This window comes from Oncorhynchus mykiss, chromosome 13 (assembly GCF_057628025.1).
Source record: "Oncorhynchus mykiss isolate SJ-2025 chromosome 13, ASM5762802v1, whole genome shotgun sequence".
Classification (NCBI taxonomy): Eukaryota; Metazoa; Chordata; class Actinopteri; order Salmoniformes; family Salmonidae; genus Oncorhynchus; species Oncorhynchus mykiss.
In genome coordinates this window covers 9,525,001-9,549,285 of record NC_143034.1, presented here as the reverse complement: position 1 = coordinate 9,549,285, position 24,285 = coordinate 9,525,001, and the positions used below count along the sequence as shown (strand labels likewise).

The window sequence follows — 24,285 nt, the reverse complement described above, 5'->3', positions numbered from 1 at the left end:
TGGTAGAGTGGAACACTATGGGAAACAAGCAACACACACACACTTCACTAGTCATTTGGACAGCCTGAGGTAGTGGATTAAAAACAACAATTATCACTACAGAGATTGATTAGGATTAGGATTATAGTCCTGCAGGGTTTTTGACAGGCGTTAGCACTCAACTCTAGATGATTATTATTAGACAGGAAATAGTATCAAATATTGAATTGATAAATTGTATTAGTGCTCTAATTCTGATGTAGAAGGTTAGGTAGGTTAGCCTGATATTAGTCAGTGGTCTTAGTGAGGGAGTACTGTAGCGCTGGGTTTCCCAGTTTCCCCATCTCTAATGTGGAAACTAGTGCTTGGTGAGCCATGTGGCACAAAATGGCCGCCGTGCATCACCAAACCGAGGCGGTGTCTACTGCTAGACGGTGGTGGTGGATGACATGACGTCATAGAGTTGGATAGAGAGCACATATGTGCTTCTAAACCGGCCTTTGTGTGACCTCTATCCACCTCTATGTGTGGTTTTCAGCAGATGGCCCTGTGAATCAGGGATGTAATTCATTCCTCCGATTCTGTTTGTCGAAATGCTTCTGAAACGGAAGGAAACGGAACGAAACTGGGAGGGGACCTACCTGAATTTGTCCCGATAGAAACTCACATTTTTTTTGCTGCTTTGCTTCCGTTCGGTTCATAAAATGGTAAACGTTTTTCCTTAATGAACACACCCCAGGTGAAGAACTAGTAGTGATGTTTAGTGATGACAGGGGAACAGATACATAGGTCACATGCATCTAGAGGACGTGTACACACAGACACATTATGGGGACAGGACTAAAGGAGCGTTGGCTGTTGTTTACTAGGGGGGGGGGGGGGGGGGGGACGACACGAATTAAGGACGGACATGGACAGGAAGTCACTCCGGGTGACTTCAAGGTAAAACGCCTTCGGAAACAACCAGCTTTAACCAATGGCTGTACTGGAAAGACCGTATCGCCCGTCCACAGACTCAAGAGATACAACGTTAAAAGAAGAAGAAGGGAAAACCCAGCGTCAGACACCAAGAGTCTCAAGAGAAAGAGCACATGGCAACACCCATTTGTTTTCCTATGAAGAGGTATGGAGACATAAGAGAGAGCTCTTCAAGGGTTAACTGGGCCAAACCCAGCCTCTGTACTTCCTTATTGAGACCTGAGGATGCAGCGATGAAGTCTGGTTCAAGGAGAGGTACAAGAGGTCAAGTCTCGTACCACCAAATGGTTAGCACCACTGGCCCAGTCTTCTACTACCAAATGGTTAGCACCACTGGCCCAGTCTTGTACCACCAAATGGTTAGCACCACTGGCCCAGTCTTGTACTACCAAATGGTTAGCACCACTGGCCCAGTCTTGTGCCACCAAATGGTTAGCACCACTGGCCCAGTCTTGTACTACCAAATGGTTAGCACCACTGGCCCAGTCTTGTACCACCAAATGGTTAGCACCACTGGCCCAGTCTTGTACCACCAAATGGTTAGCACCACTGGCCCAGTCTTGTACCACCAAATGGTTGGCACCACTGGCCCAGTCTTCTACTACCAAATGGTTAGCACCACTGGCCCAGTCTTCTACCACCAAATGGTTAGCACCACTGGCCCAGTCTTGTACCACCAAATGGTTAGCACCACTGGCCCAGTCTTCTACTACCAAATGGTTAGCACCACTGGCCCAGTCTTCTACTACCAAATGGTTAGCACCACTGGCCCAGTCTCGTACCACCAAATGGTTAGCATCACTGGCCCAGTCTTGTACTACCAAATGGTTAGCACCACTGGCCCAGTCTCGTACCACCAAATGGTTAGCACCACTGGCCCAGTCTTCTACTACCAAATGGCACCCTATTCCCTATATAGTGCACTACTTTAGACTAGAGCCCTATGGCACCCTATTCCCTATATAGTGCACTGCTTTTGACTAGGGCCCATAGGGAATAGGGTTCCATTTGACATGCAAAATAGACTAACCAGAGTTTACATCAGAATTAGAGACTGACAAAATGTATTTTTTTTCCCATCTGTGATCTGTCAGACTAAACACCTGTTTTGAATACAATCTATTCCATTTAAAAAGCCAGGCTGCCAAAATGACCTTTGCGATGGTATTTCCACACTCGAAAGTAAAACACCTTCAGGGTTCGGAGGGGGCATAACTGTAGTAGAGTGTGTACTAGAAAGTGTGCACTTACAAAGGGTGGAGGGGATAGTGTGTACTAGAAAGTGTGCACTTACAGAGGGTGGAGGGGATTCCCTGCCAATCAGAGGCGTGTTCTCACACCTGGGGGTCTGAAAGTTTGCGTTCTGGGTCCTGCGTCACAAACGAGAGGTTACTGAGGTCACTTCCTGGTTACTGAGGTCACTTCCTGGTTATTGTTGTCACTTCCTGGTTACTGAGGTCACTTCCTGGTTATTGTTGTCACTTCCTGGTTACTGTTGTCACTTCCTGCACTTACAGTCCTCCCTACAACAACTAGATTGCGTCCCAATGATCCCTCCTTTCTCCCGAAGTGTGCACTTGTTCACTTCCCTTCATGTATATGACTGGAATACGGAAACTCCATCTAGTATTCTAGTATCCATGCCAACATCAATCAAATGCTTTTTACAATGGTGGGGAGTGGTGAATGAGTGCGCACTTCAAGAGGAAGGAGAGATCATTGGGACTTAGCCATCAGACCCTCAGTATGTGGTCGGCGTCCACAACAACAGCGCCTTGTCTGCTATATTATTGTCCTAGCGCTAGATGCTTAAAGGGTTGGGCCGATAACCAAAAGGTTGATGTGCCCTTGAGCAAAGCACTTAACCCTAATTTGCTCCTGGGGTGCCGTACTACTCTGGCCGACCGTGTAAAACAACACATTTCCCTGCACCTATCCGGTGAACGTGATAATCTTATTATTATTTTTTTATACATAATGTATTGTTTTGTATGTAGTTGTATCAGTGGTATACTTAATGGAATACATTAATGCATAACTTCAACTTATGTTGACTAGTTGAAAAGGTATGTAGGCCTGTTGCTTGACTAGTTGAAAGGTATGCAGGCCTGTTGCTTGACTAGTTGAAAGGTATGCAGGCCTGTTGCTTGACTAGTTGAAAGGTATGCAGGCCTGTTACTTGACTAGTTAAAAGGTATGTAGGCCTGTTACTTGACTAGTTGAAAAGGTATGCAGGCCTGTTACTTGACTAGTTGAAAGGTATGCAGGCCTGTTACTTGACTAGTTGAAAGGTATGCAGGCCTGTTACTTGACTAGTTGAAAAGGTATGTAGGCCTGTTACTTGACTAGTTGAAAGGTATGCAGGCCTGTTACTTGACTAGTTGAAAGGTATGCAGGCCTGTTACTTGACTAGTTGAAAGGTATGTAGGCCTGTTACTTGACTAGTTGAAAGGTATGCAGGCCTGTTACTTGACTAGTTGAAAGGTATGCAGGCCTGTTACTTGACTAGTTGAAAAGGTATGCAGGCCTGTTACTTGACTAGTTGAAAAGGTATGCAGGCTAACTCACACCCTTTAGCTGTAGCTTCACGGTAGGCCGATACCAGTCAATGGCAATTGCGTGGCTAATTGGTAGCAGGCAATAGCTAACTTGTATGGCAGGCAGGCAATGTGTAAAAGCTAACTCCGATATGGCTAGCAGGCTTACTCACGTGTAGCCTAATATCACTGAGCAGGCAGTGTAGCTTCATTTGGGTAACTGATAGCTAACTGATAGCAGGCAGTGTTTTGTTTATGCTAGCAGGCTAACTCACTCGCTAGCTAGCGATAATGTTTGGCAGGCAATGGCGATCGCATGGCTAACTTGAGCTTGTATAGCAGGCAGTGTGTCGATTCTGCTAGCGGTGCTAACTGACATGTGGCTAGCAGGCTAACTCACTTGCTAGCTACAATAATGTATGGCAGGCAATGGAGATCGCGTGGCTAGCTTGTGTAGCAGGCAGTGTGTCGATTCTGCTAGCGGTGCTAACTGACATGTGGCTAGCAGGCTAACTCACTCGCTAGCTACAATAATGTATGGCAGGCAATGGAGATCGCGTGGCTAGCTTGTGTAGCAGGCAGTGTGTTGTTTCAGCTAGCGGCTACCGGTGGGGTGCTAACTCACATGTACTCAGTGACAGGGGCATTGCTGACAGTGTGGGCCGTAGCAGGGATGCTAGCTTCGCTGCCGTAGCTGCTACCACAGCTGTAGAGGCTGGGCATGTGCACGCGGTACAGGTTATCATGAGGACCCGCCCCCCGATTGCCTTGGGCAGCAGACTCGTCTTCTCCATCCTCATCATCCGTCCTTCATTGGCCAGGGCCAAGGGGAGGGGCCAGGGCCAAGGGGAGGGGCCGGGGCGAGGGGAGGGGAGGGGCCGGGCGAGGGGAAGGAGGGGTGAGGGGAGACAGACAGTGAGAGTGAGAACAGAGGAGAGAGGAGCTGACAGAGGGTCAACTCAGACTCATAGGACCCTTGAAGGAGGATAATACACCCCTCAACCCACAGATCTAGGATCAGCTTCCCCTCCCACAAACCTGACCATTTACCATTAAATGAGGAAAATTAAAAACTGACCCAAGATCAGGGACTAGGGGCCAAGTCCACACTAAACCACCTAATTCCCTTGTATTGGTATTGGTGCAACGGAGAGACGCCAGGCAAGAATAACCCCAAAACACCCCCACCACCATCATCCCCCAGGCACTACCCCACCACAAAGCACAGGTGCACACGAGGTTCACAGAACACTGTCCAGGGGTCAAAGATCAGAAGTCAAGAGTCAAGATTTGTTCCATTTCAGCCAATTGTAGAAGGAACCAGAGATATCGTGCAGTTTTCAGCATCATCCTCACCAACATCAGTAGCAGCTCTGTCTCAGCAGCAGAGGGACACAGCAAGAGGACAGGAGAGAAGCGTAGAGCTTATTTACAAAGGAATCATCGGAATCGATTCCGCTGAACGGCAGGCAATGACTGACTCCCCATAATGAGCATTCATTTCAAGCCATTTGATTCATTCCTTTTCAAGCCATTTGATTCATTCATTTCAAGCCATTTGATTAATTCCTTTTCAAGCCATTTGATTGATTAATTTCAAGCCATTTGATTAATTCATTTCAAGCCATTTGATTTATTAATTTCAAGCCATTTGATTAATTCATTTCAAGCCATTTGATTCATTAATTTCAATCACACTTCGGGAGGAAGTGGGGCGGCAGGTAGCCTAGTGGTTAGAGCGTTGGGCCAGTAAAGCGAAAGGCTGCTGGATCGAATCCCAGAGCTGACAAGGTAAAAATATGTCATTCTGCCCCTGAACAAGGCAGTTAACCCACTGTTCCTAGGCCATCGTTGTAAATAAGAATTTGTTCTTAACTGACTTGCCTAGTTAAATAAAGGTTACATTTTTAAAAAGCCATTTGATTCATTTATTTCAAGCCATTTGATTCATTCATTTCAGGTTATTTGAGTCATGCATCTGAAATCTCGAGTGCACCATAAACATTTAAATTGATACAAAATGTCACAAAGAAAACTAAAATTAGGTCAAAATGGCCGCTGGTGGTGAACCATTTTCTGCTGTGACATACAATGATAAATAAAAAATAAAATAAACAATCGTCAGCGAAAAATAATGAAATAATCAGATAGGACGTGTGCTTATTGGGAAGGTAGTGGAGTGCAGGTCAACTACACAGGGTATAAAACATGTTTGTAGAACTTTAGATCGGTCCGTAGATTGCACGGGCAGTGAAGAGGCAAGCACTGGTTCGCCCGAGAGGCTTCAACTGTTATCTCTTCACACCACCAGGGGGCAGCAGTGCTATTTCACAATAGGTTCTAATGCTGCCACACTCGCATATAAAGCTGCCCAAAACTCATCCACACACACAGAGCACAAAAGCAGGACTGTTCCTACACGAAGCACTCTGCCAAGGCCTCTCTTCTCGATGATAGAAACACAGGAGGAGGTCGACGAGGGACACACAGAATCTCTGTCGCTACAGAGATGTCAATTGAGAAGTCCAATGTATTTAGTACAAAATATATTACGCCATGGGCCAAAACCGTCAATGACCCTTATTAATCTATATATGATATGATCCGTGTTCCCATCAACTGTTACTGAGGATTCCATCGTCCCATTCCGAGTCACAGGTTTTCACAAGTCAGAACATTGGTAGGAGAAAGGAGGATGAGGAAGAGGAGAAGAAACAGAAGGAGGGATGAGGGGGGACAGAAAATAATGGTGTTGACCCAATTAGAAGATGTGAAATCAAACTGAGAGACGGGCGCATACAGACAGACAGACAGACAGACAGACGAGAGAGTCTGATAGACAGACAGATGCACTATACTAAACATGAAGGCTGTGTACAGTAGTAGTAGTAGTAGTAGTAGTAGCAGCAGTAGTATTAGGAGTAGTAGTAGTAGCAGCAGTAGTATTAGTAGTAGTAGTATTAGTAGCAGTAGCAGTAGTAGTAAGATCTGATCAATGTCTTAGCAGGGAATAGGCCAGATGTGTGTGTTAAGGCGTTGTATGTGTTCAGGTGTGTGTTAAGGTGTTGTATGTGTTCAGGTGTGTGTTAAGGTGTTGTATGTGTTCAGGTGTGTGTTAAGGTGTTGTATGTGTGCAGGTGTGTGTTAAGGGGTTGTATGTGTTCAGGTGTGTGTTAAGGTGTTGTATGTGTTCAGGTGTGTGTTAAGGTGTTGTATGTGTTCAGGTGTGTGTTCAGGTGTTTGTGTTGTGTGTGTGTGTTCAGGTGTGTTACCTCTTGCTCTGCCAGGTGTGTGTTCAGGTGTTTGTGTTGTGGGTGTTCAGGTGTGTGTTCCGGTGTGTTACCTCTTGCTCTGCCAGGTGTGTGGCACACTGCAGACGATGGAGGAGAACATGAGAGCTGTGACGAAGGAGAACAGCACCAGGTAGATCAGGCCCTCCACTCCATCATAACACAACCCTGTTAGAGCCTGGACATAGTCCTGGAACACAGTATAACACCACCCTGTTAGAGCCTGGACATAGTCCTGGAACACAGTATAACACCACCCTGTTAGAGACTGGACATAGTCCTGGAACACAACAATATAACACCACCCTGTTAGAGCCTGGACATAGTCCTGGAACACAACAATATAACACCACCCTGTTAGAGCCTGGACATAGTCCTGGAACACAACATCATAACACCACCCTGTTAGAGCCTGGACATAGTCCTGGAACACTACAATATAACACCACCCTGTTAGAGCCTGGACATAGTCCTGGAACACAACAATATAACACCACCCTGTTAGAGCCTGGACATAGTCCTGGAACACTACAATATAACACCACCCTGTTAGAGCCTGGACATAGTCCTGGAACACAACAATATAACACCACCCTGTTAGAGCCTGGACATAGTCCTGGAACACTACAATATAACACCACCCTGTTAGAGCCTGGACATAGTCCTGGAACACAACAATATAACACCACCCTGTTAGAGCCTGGACATAGTCCTGGAACACAACAATATAACACCACCCTGTTAGAGCCTGGACATAGTCCTGGAACACAGTATAACACCACCCTGTTAGAGCCTGGACATAGTCCTGGAACACTACAATATAACACCACCCTGTTAGAGCCTGGACATAGTCCTGGAACACAACAATATAACACCACCCTGTTAGAGCCTGGACATAGTCCTGGAACACAACAATATAACACCACCCTGTTAGAGCTTGGACATAGTCCTGGAACACAACAATATAACACAACCCTGTTAGAGCCTGGACATAGTCCTGGAACACAACAATATAACACCACCCTGTTAGAGCCTGGACATAGTCCTGGAACACAACAATATAACACCACCCTGTTAGAGCCTGGACATAGTCCTGGAACACTACAATATAACACCACCCTGTTAGAGCCTGGACATAGTCCTGGAACACAGTATAACACCACCCTGTTAGAGCCTGGACATAGTCCTGGAACACAGTATAACACCACCCTGTTAGAGCCTGGACATAGTCCTGGAACACAACAATATAACACCACCCTGTTAGAGCCTGGACATAGTCCTGGAACACTACAGTATAACACCACCCTGTTAGAGCCTGGACATAGTCCTGGAACACAACAATATAACACCACCCTGTTAGAGCCTGGACATAGTCCTGGAACACAACAATATAACACCACCCTGTTAGAGCCTGGACATAGTCCTGGAACACAACAATATAACACCACCCTGTTAGAGCCTGGACATAGTCCTGGAACACAACAATATAACACCACCCTGTTAGAGCCTGGACATAGTCCTGGAACACTACAATATAACACCACCCTGTTAGAGCCTGGACATAGTCCTGGAACACAGTATAACACCACCCTGTTAGAGCCTGGACATAGTCCTGGAACACAACAATATAACACCACCCTGTTAGAGCCTGGACATAGTCCTGGAACACAGTATAACACCACCCTGTTAGAGCCTGGACATAGTCCTGGAACACAACAATATAACACCACCCTGTTAGAGCCTGGACATAGTCCTGGAACACAACAATATAACACCACCCTGTTAGAGCCTGGACATAGTCCTGGAACACTACAATATAACACCACCCTGTTAGAGCCTGGACATAGTCCTGGAACACAACAATATAACACCACCCTGTTAGAGCCTGGACATAGTCCTGGAACACAACAATATAACACCACTCTGTTAGAGCCTGGACATAGTCCTGGAACACAACAATATAACACCACCCTGTTAGAGCCTGGACATAGTCCTGGAACACAACAATATAACACCACCCTGTTAGAGCCTGGACATAGTCCTGGAACACTACAATATAACACCACCCTGTTAGAGCCTGGACATAGTCCTGGAACACAGTATAACACCACCCTGTTAGAGCCTGGACATAGTCCTGGAACACAACAATATAACACCACCCTGTTAGAGCCTGGACATAGTCCTGGAACACTACAATATAACACCACCCTGTTAGAGCCTGGACATAGTCCTGGAACACAGTATAACACCACCCTGTTAGAGCCTGGACATAGTCCTGGAACACAACAATATAACACCACCCTGTTAGAGACTGGACATAGTCCTGGAACACTACAGTATAACACCACCCTGTTAGAGCCTGGACATAGTCCTGGAACACAACAATATAACACCACCCTGTTAGAGCCTGGACATAGTCCTGGAACACAACAATATAACACCACCCTGTTAGAGCCTGGACATAGTCCTGGAACACAACAATATAACACCACCCTGTTAGAGCCTGGACATAGTCCTGGAACACTACAATATAACACCACCCTGTTAGAGCCTGGACATAGTCCTGGAACACTACAATATAACACCACCCTGTTAGAGCCTGGACATAGTCCTGGAACACAGTATAACACCACCCTGTTAGAGCCTGGACATAGTCCTGGAACACAGTATAACACCACCCTGTTATAGCCTGGACATAGTCCTGGAACACAACAATATAACACCACCCTGTTAGAGCCTGGACATAGTCCTGGAACACTACAGTATAACACCACCCTGTTAGAGCCTGGACATAGTCCTGGAACACAACAATATAACACCACCCTGTTAGAGCCTGGACATAGTCCTGGAACACTACAGTATAACACCACCCTGTTAGAGCCTGGACATAGTCCTGGAACACAACAATATAACACCACCCTGTTAGAGCCTGGACATAGTCCTGGAACACAACAATATAACACCACCCTGTTAGAGCCTGGACATAGTCCTGGAACACAACAATATAACACCACCCTGTTAGAGCCTGGACATAGTCCTGGAACACAACAATATAACACCACCCTGTTAGAGCCTGGACATAGTCCTGGAACACTACAATATAACACCACCCTGTTAGAGCCTGGACATAGTCCTGGAACACAGTATAACACCACCCTGTTAGAGCCTGGACATAGTCCTGGAACACAACAATATAACACCACCCTGTTAGAGCCTGGACATAGTCCTGGAACACAGTATAACACCACCCTGTTAGAGCCTGGACATAGTCCTGGAACACAACAATATAACACCACCCTGTTAGAGCCTGGACATAGTCCTGGAACACAACAATATAACACCACCCTGTTAGAGCCTGGACATAGTCCTGGAACACTACAATATAACACCACCCTGTTAGAGCCTGGACATAGTCCTGGAACACAACAATATAACACCACCCTGTTAGAGCCTGGACATAGTCCTGGAACACAACAATATAACACCACTCTGTTAGAGCCTGGACATAGTCCTGGAACACAACAATATAACACCACCCTGTTAGAGCCTGGACATAGTCCTGGAACACAACAATATAACACCACCCTGTTAGAGCCTGGACATAGTCCTGGAACACTACAATATAACACCACCCTGTTAGAGCCTGGACATAGTCCTGGAACACAGTATAACACCACCCTGTTAGAGCCTGGACATAGTCCTGGAACACAACAATATAACACCACCCTGTTAGAGCCTGGACATAGTCCTGGAACACTACAATATAACACCACCCTGTTAGAGCCTGGACATAGTCCTGGAACACAGTATAACACCACCCTGTTAGAGCCTGGACATAGTCCTGGAACACAACAATATAACACCACCCTGTTAGAGACTGGACATAGTCCTGGAACACTACAGTATAACACCACCCTGTTAGAGCCTGGACATAGTCCTGGAACACAACAATATAACACCACCCTGTTAGAGCCTGGACATAGTCCTGGAACACAACAATATAACACCACCCTGTTAGAGCCTGGACATAGTCCTGGAACACAACAATATAACACCACCCTGTTAGAGCCTGGACATAGTCCTGGAACACTACAATATAACACCACCCTGTTAGAGCCTGGACATAGTCCTGGAACACTACAATATAACACCACCCTGTTAGAGCCTGGACATAGTCCTGGAACACAGTATAACACCACCCTGTTAGAGCCTGGACATAGTCCTGGAACACAGTATAACACCACCCTGTTATAGCCTGGACATAGTCCTGGAACACAACAATATAACACCACCCTGTTAGAGCCTGGACATAGTCCTGGAACACTACAGTATAACACCACCCTGTTAGAGCCTGGACATAGTCCTGGAACACAACAATATAACACCACCCTGTTAGAGCCTGGACATAGTCCTGGAACACAACAATATAACACCACCCTGTTAGAGCCTGGACATAGTCCTGGAACACTACAATATAACACCACCCTGTTAGAGCCTGGACATAGTCCTGGAACACAACAATATAACACCACCCTGTTAGAGCCTGGACATAGTCCTGGAACACTACAATATAACACCACCCTGTTAGAGCCTGGACATAGTCCTGGAACACAGTATAACACCACCCTGTTAGAGCCTGGACATAGTCCTGGAACACAACAATATAACACCACCCTGTTAGAGCCTGGACATAGTCCTGGAACACAACAATATAACACCACCCTGTTAGAGCCTGGACATAGTCCTGGAACACTACAATATAACACCACCCTGTTAGAGCCTGGACATAGTCCTGGAACACAACAATATAACACCACCCTGTTAGAGCCTGGACATAGTCCTGGAACACAACAATATAACACCACCCTGTTAGAGCCTGGACATAGTCCTGGAACACTACAATATAACACCACTCTGTTAGAGCCTGGACATAGTCCTGGAACACAACAATATAACACCACCCTGTTAGAGCCTGGACATAGTCCTGGAACACTACAATATAACACCACCCTGTTAGAGCCTGGACATAGTCCTGGAACACTACAATATAACACCACCCTGTTAGAGCCTGGACATAGTCCTGGAACACAACAATATAACACCACCCTGTTAGAGCCTGGACATAGTCCTGGAACACTACAATATAACACCACCCTGTTAGAGCCTGGACATAGTCCTGGAACACAGTATAACACCACCCTGTTAGAGCCTGGACATAGTCCTGGAACACAACAATATAACACCACCCTGTTAGAGCCTGGACATAGTCCTGGAACACTACAATATAACACCACCCTGTTAGAGCCTGGACATAGTCCTGGAACACTACAATATAACACCACCCTGTTAGAGCCTGGACATAGTCCTGGAACACTACAATATAACACCACCCTGTTAGAGCCTGGACATAGTCCTGGAACACTACAATATAACACCACCCTGTTAGAGCCTGGACATAGTCCTGGAACACTACAATATAACACCACCCTGTTAGAGCCTGGACATAGTCCTGGAACACAACAATATAACACCACCCTGTTAGAGCCTGGACATAGTCCTGGAACACAACAATATAACACCACCCTGTTAGAGCCTGGACATAGTCCTGGAACACTACAATATAACACCACTCTGTTAGAGCCTGGACATAGTCCTGGAACACAACAATATAACACCACCCTGTTAGAGCCTGGACATAGTCCTGGAACACTACAATATAACACCACCCTGTTAGAGCCTGGACATAGTCCTGGAACACTACAATATAACACCACCCTGTTAGAGCCTGGACATAGTCCTGGAACACAACAATATAACACCACCCTGTTAGAGCCTGGACATAGTCCTGGAACACAGTATAACTCCACCCTGTTAGAGCCTGGACATAGTCCTGGAACACAACAATATAACACCACCCTGTTAGAGCCTGGACATAGTCCTGGAACACTACAATATAACACCACCCTGTTAGAGCCTGGACATAGTCCTGGAACACAATATAACACCACCCTGTTAGAGCCTGGACATAGTCCTGGAACACAACAATATAACACCACCCTGTTAGAGCCTGGACATAGTCCTGGAACACTACAATATAACACCACCCTGTTAGAGCCTGGACATAGTCCTGGAACACTACAATATAACACCACCCTGTTAGAGCCTGGACATAGTCCTGGAACACAATATAACACCACCCTGTTAGAGCCTGGACATAGTCCTGGAACACAACAATATAACACCACCCTGTTAGAGCCTGGACATAGTCCTGGAACACTACAATATAACACCACCCTGTTAGAGCCTGGACATAGTCCTGGAACACAACAATATAACACCACCCTGTTAGAGCCTGGACATAGTCCTGGAACACAGTATAACACCACCCTGTTAGAGCCTGGACATAGTCCTGGAACACAACAATATAACACCACCCTGTTAGAGCCTGGACATAGTCCTGGAACACTACAATATAACACCACCCCAGAGAAGAAGAGAGAAGATAAGAGAAGAAGAGGAGAAGAGAAGAAGGGAGGAGGATAAGAGAAGAAGGGAGGAGAGGATAAGAGAAGAGAAGAGACAACGACAACACCGTCTTACTAGTCACGACAACACTGTCTTACTAGTCACGACAACACCGTCTTACTAGTCACGACAACACCGTCTTACTAGTCACAACAACACCGTCTTACTAGTCACGACAACACCGTCTTACTAGTCACGACAACACCGTCTTACTAGTCACGACAACACCGTCTTACTAGTCACGACAACACCGTCTTACTAGTCACGACAACACCGTCTTACTAGTCACGACAACACCGTCTTACTAGTCACGACAACACCGTCTTACTAGTCACGACAACACCGTCTTACTAGTCACGACAACACCGTCTTACTAGTCACGACAACACCGTATTACTAGTCACGACAACACCGTCTTACTAGTCACGACAACACCGTCTTACTAGTCACGACAACACCGTCTTACTACTCACGACAACACCGTTTGAAAACGGTTGAATCAAGATGTAAAGGAGGCGGGATTTAACACGTTTTCTTGTCATTATCATGGAGAGAGAGAGAGGAGAGAGAGAGAGAGAGAGAGAGAGAGAGAGAGGAGAGAGAGAGAGGGGAGAGAGAGAGAGGGAGAGAGACAGAGAGAGAGACAGAGAGAGAGGAGAGATAGAGGAGAGAGAGAGAGAGTGAGAGAGTGAGAGAGAGACAGAGAGAGACAGAGAGAGACAGCGAGAGACAGCGAGAGAGACAGCGAGAGAGAGAGACAGCAAGGGAGAGAGACAGCAAGGGAGAGAGTGAGTGAGAGCCAGCAAGGGAGAGAGTGAGTGAGAGCGAGAGAGACAAAGAGAGACAGAGAGAGAGAAACAGAGAGAAACAGAGAGAGTAGCTACCCCACCTATAAATAATGAACAGTTGAACAGGGGGAGGGACCAAGATTGTTTTATTTATTTGAAGGAGAGGAGCTCATCCCCTCACGCACACACACACATACACACACACACACACACACACACACACACACTGTATCTCACCATGTGCAGGCTGCGACAGTCGACCAGAGCGGTGAGTTGATGAAGGCCAACCTCCGTAGAGTTCAACACAGTCTGAATCTGTTCCAGAGTCCCCTAGAGAACCACAGCAGAGGTTACACTCACAGACACACACACACACACACGCATGAACACCCGCACAGGCACACACACACTTTCAAGCACAAAAACAAACACACATGAACATCAGCACACACACTCACACACACCCCCCTACCTTGGTGTTGGGGTAATCCCGTATAGCTGACTGTAGGAGTTCTGCCACGTCATCTTGCATCTCAACCAGGGCTTTGTGACTGCCAGACAGCTTCTGCAACACACACACACACACACACACACACACACACACAGGACTTCAGTGAAGGGCAGGACTTCAGGAGTGCCCTTCATTCTTCCTGATTAGAATGTGTGTGGAGGAGGTGGAGTCGTACATGCTGGAAAGGATTTGATTGGCCACTGCTGCACCTCAGGTAATACTGCAGGATATCTGGAGAGAAACAGACACATATTGACGTCAATAATGTATTTATTTACCCCCTTTACTGAATCAGGTAGATCAATTCAAATGGAAGAAGTTCTTATTTACAACAAGAAGACATAGTGTATACTATGAAGATGATAGAGTATGGTAATGAGGAGAAACACAGTCAATATATACGAACAACTAAACAATGAGAGACACAGAGAGACAGGCAGACAGACAGACAGACAGACAGACAGACAGACAGACAGACAGACAGAGCGAGCGAGGATCATTCACTGTAGGTCTTCAAACCCTGCATCAGTAAATGATTAAAACTAGGACTGATAAGGAACAAACCAACATGAACTGTAACAGGCCGCTGAGCCTCAACAACAAGACTATCAACCCCAATGTAAACACACCCACCAGGGCTTCTGATAGACGGTAATCGCCGGCTTTTGGCTGATATTTGTTTTTTGGAAAAGGGATAAATAAAATTGCCGCTGGAGAAGAAGAATAATCCCTGTTAAATAAATACTGTTAATAAACCCTGTTAAATAAATACTGTTAATAAACCCTGTTAAATAAATACTGTTAATAAACCCTGTTAAATAAATACTGTTAATAAACCCTGTTAAATAAATAAATATTGTTAATAAACCCTGTTAAATAAATACTGTTAATAAACCCTGTTAAATAAATAAATACTGTTAATAAACCCTGTTAAATAAATACTGTTAATAAACCCTGTTAAATAAATACTGTTAATAAACCCTGTTAAATAAATACTGTTAATAAACCCTGTTAATAAGGCGGAGGCCGTTTAATAAGGCGGAGGCCGATAAGACGAGGCCGATAAGACGAGTCCGATAATGAGGCGGGGGCCGATAATAAGGCGGGGGCCGATAATAAGACAAGGCCGATAATAAGACGAGGCCGATAATGAGGCGGAGGCCGTTTAATAAGGCGGGGGCCGATAATAAGGCGGAGGCCGATAATGAGGCGAGGCCGTAATAAGACGAGACCGTAATAAGACGAGGCCGATAACACGATGCCGATAATAAGGTGGAGACTGATAATAAGGTGGAGGCTGATAATAAGACTGGGGACGATAATAAGACGGAGGCCGATAATAAGGCGGAGGCCGATAATAAGACAGGGGCCGATAATAAGACGGAGGCCGATAATAAGACGAGGCCGATAATAAGGCGGGGGCCGATAATAAGACGAGGCCGATAATAAGACGAGGCCGATAATAAGGCGGAGGCCGATAATAAGACAGGGGCCGATAATAAGACAGGGGCCGATAATAAGACGAGGCCGATAATAAGACGAGGCCGATAATAAGGCGGGGGCCGATAATAAGGCGGAGGCCGATAATAAGACAGGGGCCGATAATAAGACAGGGGCCGATAATAAGGCGGGGGCCGATAATAAGACGAGGCCGATAATAAGACGAGGCCGATAATAAGGCGGGGGCCGATAATAAGGCGGAGGCCGATAATAAGACAGGGGCCGATAATAAGACAGGGGCCGATAATAAGACGAGGCCGATAATAAGACGAGGCCGATAATAAGGCGGGGGCCGATAATAAGGCGGAGGCCGATAATAAGACAGGGGCCGATAATAAGACAGGGGCCGATAATAAGACGGAGGCCGATAATAAGGCGGGGGCCGATAATAAGGCGGAGGCCGATAATAAGACAGGGGCCGATAATAAGACAAGGCCGATAATAAGACGAGGCCGATAATAAGGCGGGGGCCGATAATAAGGTGGAGGCCGATAATAAGACAGGGGCCGATAATAAGACGGAGGCCGATAATAAGGCGGAGGCCGATAATAAGACAGGGGCCGATAATAAGGCGGGGGCCGATAATAAGGCGGAGGCCGATAATAAGACGAGGCCGATAATAAGGCGGAGGCCGTTTAATAAGGCGGAGGCCGATAATAAGACAGGGGCCGATAATAAGACGGAGGCCGATAATAAAGTGGAGGCCGATAATAAGACAAGGCCGATAATAAGACGAGGCCGATAATAAGACGAGGCCGTAATAAGACGAGACCGATAATAAGACGAGGCCGATAACACGATGCCGATAATAAGGCGGAGACTGATAATAAGGCGGAGGCCGATAATAAGGCGGAGGCCGATAATAAGACAATAGCTTGAATGAAAAGATGAAGGATACACACACACAGTCAGGAGAGAGAAGAGTTGCTGGAGCGTTAAGCTGCCACAGAGACAGATAGCAAACTGTCAATCATATAGACTCCCTACTGGAACAGACACACACAGTGGAGAGAACATCATATAGACTCCCTACTGGAACACACACAGTGGAGAGAACATCATATAGACTCCCTACTGAAACACACAGTGGAGAGAACATCATATAGACTCCCTACTGGAACACACACAGTGGAGAGAACATCATATAGACTCCCTACTAGAACACACACACAGTGGAGAGAACATCATATAGACTCCCTACTGAAACACACAGTGGAGAGAACATCATATAGACTCCCTACTGGAACACACACAGTGGAGAGAACATCATATAGACTCCCTACTAGAACACACACACAGTGGAGAGAACACCATATAGACTCCCTACTGGAACACACAGTGGAGAGAACATCATATAGACTCCCTACTGGAACACACAGTGGAGAGAACATCATATAGACTCCCTACTGGAACACACACAGTGGAGAGAACATCATATAGACTCCCTACTAGAACACACACACAGTGGAGAGAACATCATATAGACTCCCTACTGGAACACACAGTGGAGAGAACATCATATAGACTCCCTACTGGAACACACACACAGTGGAGAGAACATCATATAGACTCCCTACTGGAACACACAGTGGGGAGAACATCATATAGACTCCCTACTGGAACACACACACAGTGGAGAGAACATCATATAGACTCCCTACTGGAACACACAGTGGAGAGAACATCATATAGACTCCCTACTGGAACACACAGTGGAGAGAACATCATATAGACTCCCTACTGGAACACACAGTGGAGAGAACATCATATAGACTCCCTACTGGAACACACAGTGGAGAGAACATCATATAGACTCCCTACTGGAACACACACAGTGGAGAGAACATCATATAGACTCCCTACTGGAACATCATATAGACTCCCTACTGGAACACACACACAGTGGGGAGAACAGAGTGTGTGTGTCAGGGTCAAGGTTGACCTGTCTGTCAAAAAGATGGAACCCAGAGGACGGAGATCCATCCGTCCATCCATCCATCCATCCGTCCATCCATCCATCTATCACTTCCCCCTCTACTTCATTCCCTGCCCTTGTTCCTGTAGTTGTTCCTGTAGTTGTTCTATCTATCTTTCAGTCCCTTCTTTTCCCTGCCTCTCCTCTTCCCTCCTTCTGTTCGCACATTTCTCCAACTCCTTCCATCCAGCTTTGTCCTTCCCTCGTTCCCCTACCTTGGTTGATGACAGCGTTCTCCTTGGTTACCCTGGTGATGTAGGTATCCGGGGAAACACAGAAGTCGCTGGCCGTCTGTGAAGGAGAGACCATATGACCATCACACAACCACAATACAGCCACACACACACAAAACCATAACCACAAAAAAATGTATCGCAACATAACCACAACACAACCAAACATAGGGTTCAGATCAAATTAAAAGTAAGGTATCTTATATCTTAATAAGGGTGATGGACTTACATAATCATCCATCTACACTACTTTGTCTAAGCCAATAGAAATCCAGTGAAATTATGTCATGTCACAGGAAACTGCCGTTGTCCTAGCAACACGTTTCCATGGAGACACTCACCGCGGCAGCTGCCAGCTCCAGTCCCAGAGACCCCCAGCTGATGATGAGAGTCAGAACACCCAACAAACACACCCTGAGAGAGAGAGAGAGAGAGAGAGAGAGAGAGAGAGAGAGAGAGAGAGGTTATAAATGTTCAACCCTGTGAAAACACTGTGTGTGTAAAACAACGTGGGGTTGAGTCAGAGACATGTAACACACACACAACCTGTGAAATGTGAGTCATGCACACAAGATGGTCTTAATGTGTCCTCACTCCCACTCTGTCAATCTCTCTCTCACCCTCTCTCGCTCTCTCCTACGCTCTCTCTCTCTCTCTCACTCTCTCCTACGCTCTCTCTCTCTCTCCTATCCTCTCTCTAGCTCTCTCCTACGCTCTCTCTCTCTCTCTCTCTCTCTCTCTCTCCTACCCTCTCTAGCTCTCTCCTATCATCTCTCTCTCTCTCTCTCTCTCTCTCTCTCTCTCTGTCTCTCTCTCTCTCTCTCACTCCCACCGTCCATCTCTCTTTCCTTTCTTCTCTCATCATGTCCTGACTCCACAACTCTCCTCTTCTCACTGCCTTTTCTCTCCCTCTAATCATCCCTCGCTCTACCAGCCTAAACTCCTCTCTCCCTCTAGTCATCCCTCGCTCTACCAGCCTAAACTCCTCTCTCCCTCTAATCATCCCTCGCTCAACCAGCCTAAACTCCTCTCTCCTTCTAATCATCCCTCGCTCTACCAGCCTAAACTCCTCTCTCCCTCTAGTCATCCCTCGCTCTACCAGCCTAAACTCCTCTCTCCCTCTAATCATCCCTCGCTCAACCAGCCTAAACTCCTCTCTCCTTCTAATCATCCCTCGCTCTACCAGCCTAAACTCCTCTCTCCCTCTAGTCATCCCTCGCTCTACCAGCCTAAACTCCTCTCTCCCTCTAATCATCCCTCGCTCAACCAGCCTAAACTCCTCTCTCCCTCTAGTCATCCCTCGCTCTACCAGCCTAAACTCCTCTCTCCCTCTAATCATCCCTCGCTCAACCAGCCTAAACTCCTCTCTCCTTCTAATCATCCCTCGCTCTACCAGCCTAAACTCCTCTCTCCCTCTTATCATCCCTCGCTCTACCAGCCTAAACTCCTCTCTCCCTCTAATCATCCCTCGCTCAACCAGCCTAAACTCCTCTCTCCCTCTAATCATCCCTCGCTCTACCAGCCTAAACTCCTCTCTCCCTCTAATCATCCCTCGCTCTACCAGCCTAAACTCCTCTCTCCCTCTAATCATCCCTCGCTCTACCAGCCTAAACTCCAGAGTTTAACTAACATCCAGAGTTCTCTGTGGTCGTCATGTGGTGTGGCTCACCCAATCAGAGTGCCTTTAGAGTTGCGTATCAGTCCGAACAGAACCAGCAGACAGATCAGAACATCAAACAGCAGCAGAGTCAGGTATACCAGCCACCTGGAAATATATAACACTATATATAACACTATATATAAAACAATATATAACACTATATATAACAATATATAACACTATATATAACACTATACCAGCCAACTGGAAATATATAACACAATATAACACAATATATAACACTATATATAACACTATACCAGCCAACTGGAAATATATAACACAATATACAACACAATATACAAGACTATATACAACACTTTATAACACTATATACAACACAATATATAACACTATATATAACAATATAAAACACTATAAAACACTATATAACACTATATACAACACAATATATAACACCATATATAACAATATAAAACACTATATACAACACAATATATAACACCATATATAACAATATATAACACTATATAACACTATATATAACACTATATACAACACAATATATAACACCATATATAACAATATAAAACACTATATACAACACAATATAACAATATATAACACTATATAACACTATATACAACACAATATATAACACCATATATAACAATATAAAACACTATATATAACACTATACCAGCCACCTGGAAATATATAACACAATATACAACACTTTATAACACTATATACAACACTTTATAACACTATATACAACACTTTATAACACTATATACAACACTTTATAACACTATATACAACACAATATATAACACCATATATAACAATATATAACACTATATACAACACTTTATAACACTATATACAACACTTTATAACACTATATAACACCATATATAACAATATATAACACTATATACAACACTTTATAACACTATATACAACACAATATATAACACCATATATAACAATATATAACACTATATACAACACTATATAACACTATATAACACTATATATAACACTATATACAACACAATATATAACACCATATATAACAATATATAACACTATATACAACACTTTATAACACTATATACAACACAATATATAACACCATATATAACAATATATAACACTATATACAACACTATATAACACTATATAACACTATATAACACTATATATAACACTATATACAACACAATATATAACACCATATATAACAATATATAACACTATATACAACACTATATAACACTATATAACACTATATAACACTATATATAACATAATATATAACACTATATTTAACACTATATAACACTATATATATAACACAATATAAAACACTATTTTTAACATAATATATAACACTATATATAACACTATATACAACACTATACAACACTATATATACACACCACTATATATAACACTATATAACACAATATACAACACTATATATAATACCATATAACACCATATAACACCATATAACAATATATAACACTATATACAACACTATATAACACTATATATAACACTATATAACACTATATTTAACACTATATATAACACAATATAAAACACTATATATAACACAATATATAACACTATATATAACACTATACAACACTATATATAACACTATATATAACACTATACAACACTATATATAACACTATATAACACAATATATAACACTATATATAATACCATATAACACCATATAACACGATATAACAATATATAACACTATATACAACACTATATAACACTATATATAACAATATTTAACACGATATACAACACTATATATAACACTATATAACACTATATACAACACAATATACAACACTATATATAACACTATATATAATAGAGTCAGGTACAAATATATAATATAACATATAAGACAATATAAAATATAATATATAACACAATATATAAGAATATATAGGACAACATATAAGACAATCTATAGGACAATATATAAGACAACATATAAGACAATCTATAGGACAATATATAAGACAACATATAAGACAATATATAAGACAACATATAAGACAATCTATAGGACAATATATAAGACAACATATAAGACAGTATATAAGACAACATATAAGACAGTATATAAGACAACATATAAGACAGTATATAAGACAACATATAAGACAGTATATAAGACAACATATAAGACAATATATAAGACAATATATAAGACAATATATGAGAGGAAGGCAGGTCTTCAGCTAGTCCAGCAGATGGAACTGTAATACTAACCCTGTATATATAGGACAACATCTAAGACAATATATAGGACAATATATAAGACAACATATAAGACAGTTTATAAGACAACATATAAGACAGTATATAAGACAACATATAAGACAACATATAAGACAACATATAAGACAATATATAAGACAACATATAAGACAATATATAAGACAATATATAGGACAACATATAAGACAATATATAAGACAATATATAAGACAATATATAAGACAGTATATAAGACAGTATATAAGACAGTATATAAGACAACATATAAGACAATATATAAGACAATATATAAGAGGAAGGCAGGTCTTCAGCTAGTCCAGCAAATGGAACTGTAATACTAACCCTGTATATATAGGACAACATATAAGACAATATATAAGACAACATATAAGACAGTATATAAGAGGAAGGCAGGTCTAGTCCAGCAGATGAAACTGTAATACCCTGTATGGTACATGTATACTGCTGTAACTCACCTGTACCAATCAAAGGCGTCAGTCTTGAAGGCCAGGTCTTCTAGGGAGATCTCAGAGTTACTCCAGAAGGGGATGTCCACCATGAGTCTGACCAGCTCATCCAGCTGACCCTGGAGCTTCTGGACGATGGACACGTAGTCAGTCTGTTCAGAGTAGACCGTCTCCAACTGGACCAGACCTCCCTCCACTGTCTGGTTCAGAGACAGGGCGCTGTCCGTCACCTACAGAGACAGAGACACATAGTCAGTCTGTTCAGAGTAGACCGTCTCCAACTGGACCAGACCTCCCTCCACTGTCTGGTTCAGAGACAGGGCGCTGTCCGTCACCTACAGAGACAGAGAGAGAGAGACACATAGTCAGTCTGTTCAGAGTAGACCGTCTCCAACCGGACCAGACCTCCCTCCACTGTTGTTAGGGATGTTAGGCCTTAGTGTGGTAGGATGAAATTGGAGGGATGTTAGCCCTTAGTGTGGTAGGATGAAATTGGAGGGATGTTAGCCCTTAGTGTGGTAGGACGACAGTGGAGGGATGTTAGCCCTTAGTGTGGTAGGATGAAATTGGAGGGATGTTAGCCCTTAGTGTGGTAGGATGAAAGTGGAGGGATGTTAGCCCTTAGTGTGGTAGGATGAAAGTGGAGGGATGTTAGCGCTGTGTGTGGTAGGATGACAGTGGGGGGATGTTAGCGCTCTGTGTGGTAGGATGACAGTGGGGGGATGTTAGCCCTTAGTGTGGTAGGATGAAATTGGAGGAATGTTAGCCCTTAATGTGGTAGGATGAAAGTGGGGGGATGTTAGCCCTTAGTGTGGTAGGATGAAAGTGGAGGGATGTTAGCGCTGTGTGTGGTAGGATGACAGTGGGGGGATGTTAGCGCTCTGTGTGGTAGCATGACAGTGCAGGGATGTTAGCCCTTAGTGTGGTAGGATGAAAGTGGAGGGATGTTAGCCCTTAGTGTGGTAGGATGAAAGTGGAGAGATGTTAGCCCTTAGTGTGGTAGGATGAAAGTGGGGGATGTTAGCGCTCTGTTTGGTAGGATGAAATTAGAGGGATGTTAGCCCTTAGTGCAGTAGGATGACAGTTGAGGGATGTTAGAGCTCTGTGCTTTAGGATGAAATTGGAGGGATGTTAGCCCTTAGTTTGGTAGGATGAAATTGGAGGGATGTTAGCCCTTAGTGTGGTAGGATGAAAGTGGAGAGATGTTAGCCCTTAGTGTGGTAGGATGAAATTGGAGGGATGTTAGCCCTTAGTGTGGTAGGATGAAATTGGAGGGATGTTAGCCCTTAGTGTGGTAGGATGAAAGTGGAGGACTGTTAGCCCTTAGTGTGGTAGGATGAAAGTGGAGGGATGTTAGCCCTTAGTGTGGTAGGATGAAAGTGGAGGAATGTTAGCCCTTAGTGTGGTAGGATGACAGTGGAGGGATGTTAGCCCTTAGTGTAGTGGGATGAAAGTGGAGAGATGATAGTGCGGTAGGATGAAAGTGAAGGGAGGTTAGCCCTTAGTGTGGTAGGATGAAAGTGAAGGGATGTTAGAGCTCTGTGTGGTAGGATGAAAGTGGA

The 24,285-nt window shown here is 44.2% G+C and overlaps 1 protein-coding gene across 3 annotated transcripts in view; it reads right to left on the bottom strand.

Moving 5' to 3' along the window:
* ttyh3b (tweety family member 3b) overlaps positions 1-24,285 on the bottom strand; it is a 69,032-nt gene that overhangs the window by 6,377 nt on the left and 38,370 nt on the right. Inside the window, exons 4-13 of one of the 3 annotated variants that reach the window (XM_090195081.1) lie at positions 22,733-22,953; positions 19,986-20,081; positions 18,658-18,730; positions 18,299-18,374; positions 14,784-14,839; positions 14,570-14,662; positions 14,335-14,427; positions 6,838-6,974; positions 4,120-4,302; positions 2,252-2,327 (exon numbers count right to left, since the gene is read on the bottom strand). In XM_090195081.1, coding sequence (XP_090051207.1) covers positions 2,252-2,327; positions 4,120-4,302; positions 6,838-6,974; positions 14,335-14,427; positions 14,570-14,662; positions 14,784-14,839; positions 18,299-18,374; positions 18,658-18,730; positions 19,986-20,081; positions 22,733-22,953 — 1,104 coding nt within the window. Of the gene's footprint in view, positions 1-2,251; positions 2,328-4,119; positions 4,303-5,411; positions 6,120-6,837; positions 6,975-14,334; positions 14,428-14,569; positions 14,663-14,783; positions 14,840-18,298; positions 18,375-18,657; positions 18,731-19,985; positions 20,082-22,732; positions 22,954-24,285 lie in introns of those variants that run through there. The other 2 variants (XM_090195084.1, XM_090195083.1) reach the window with 2 other exon arrangements.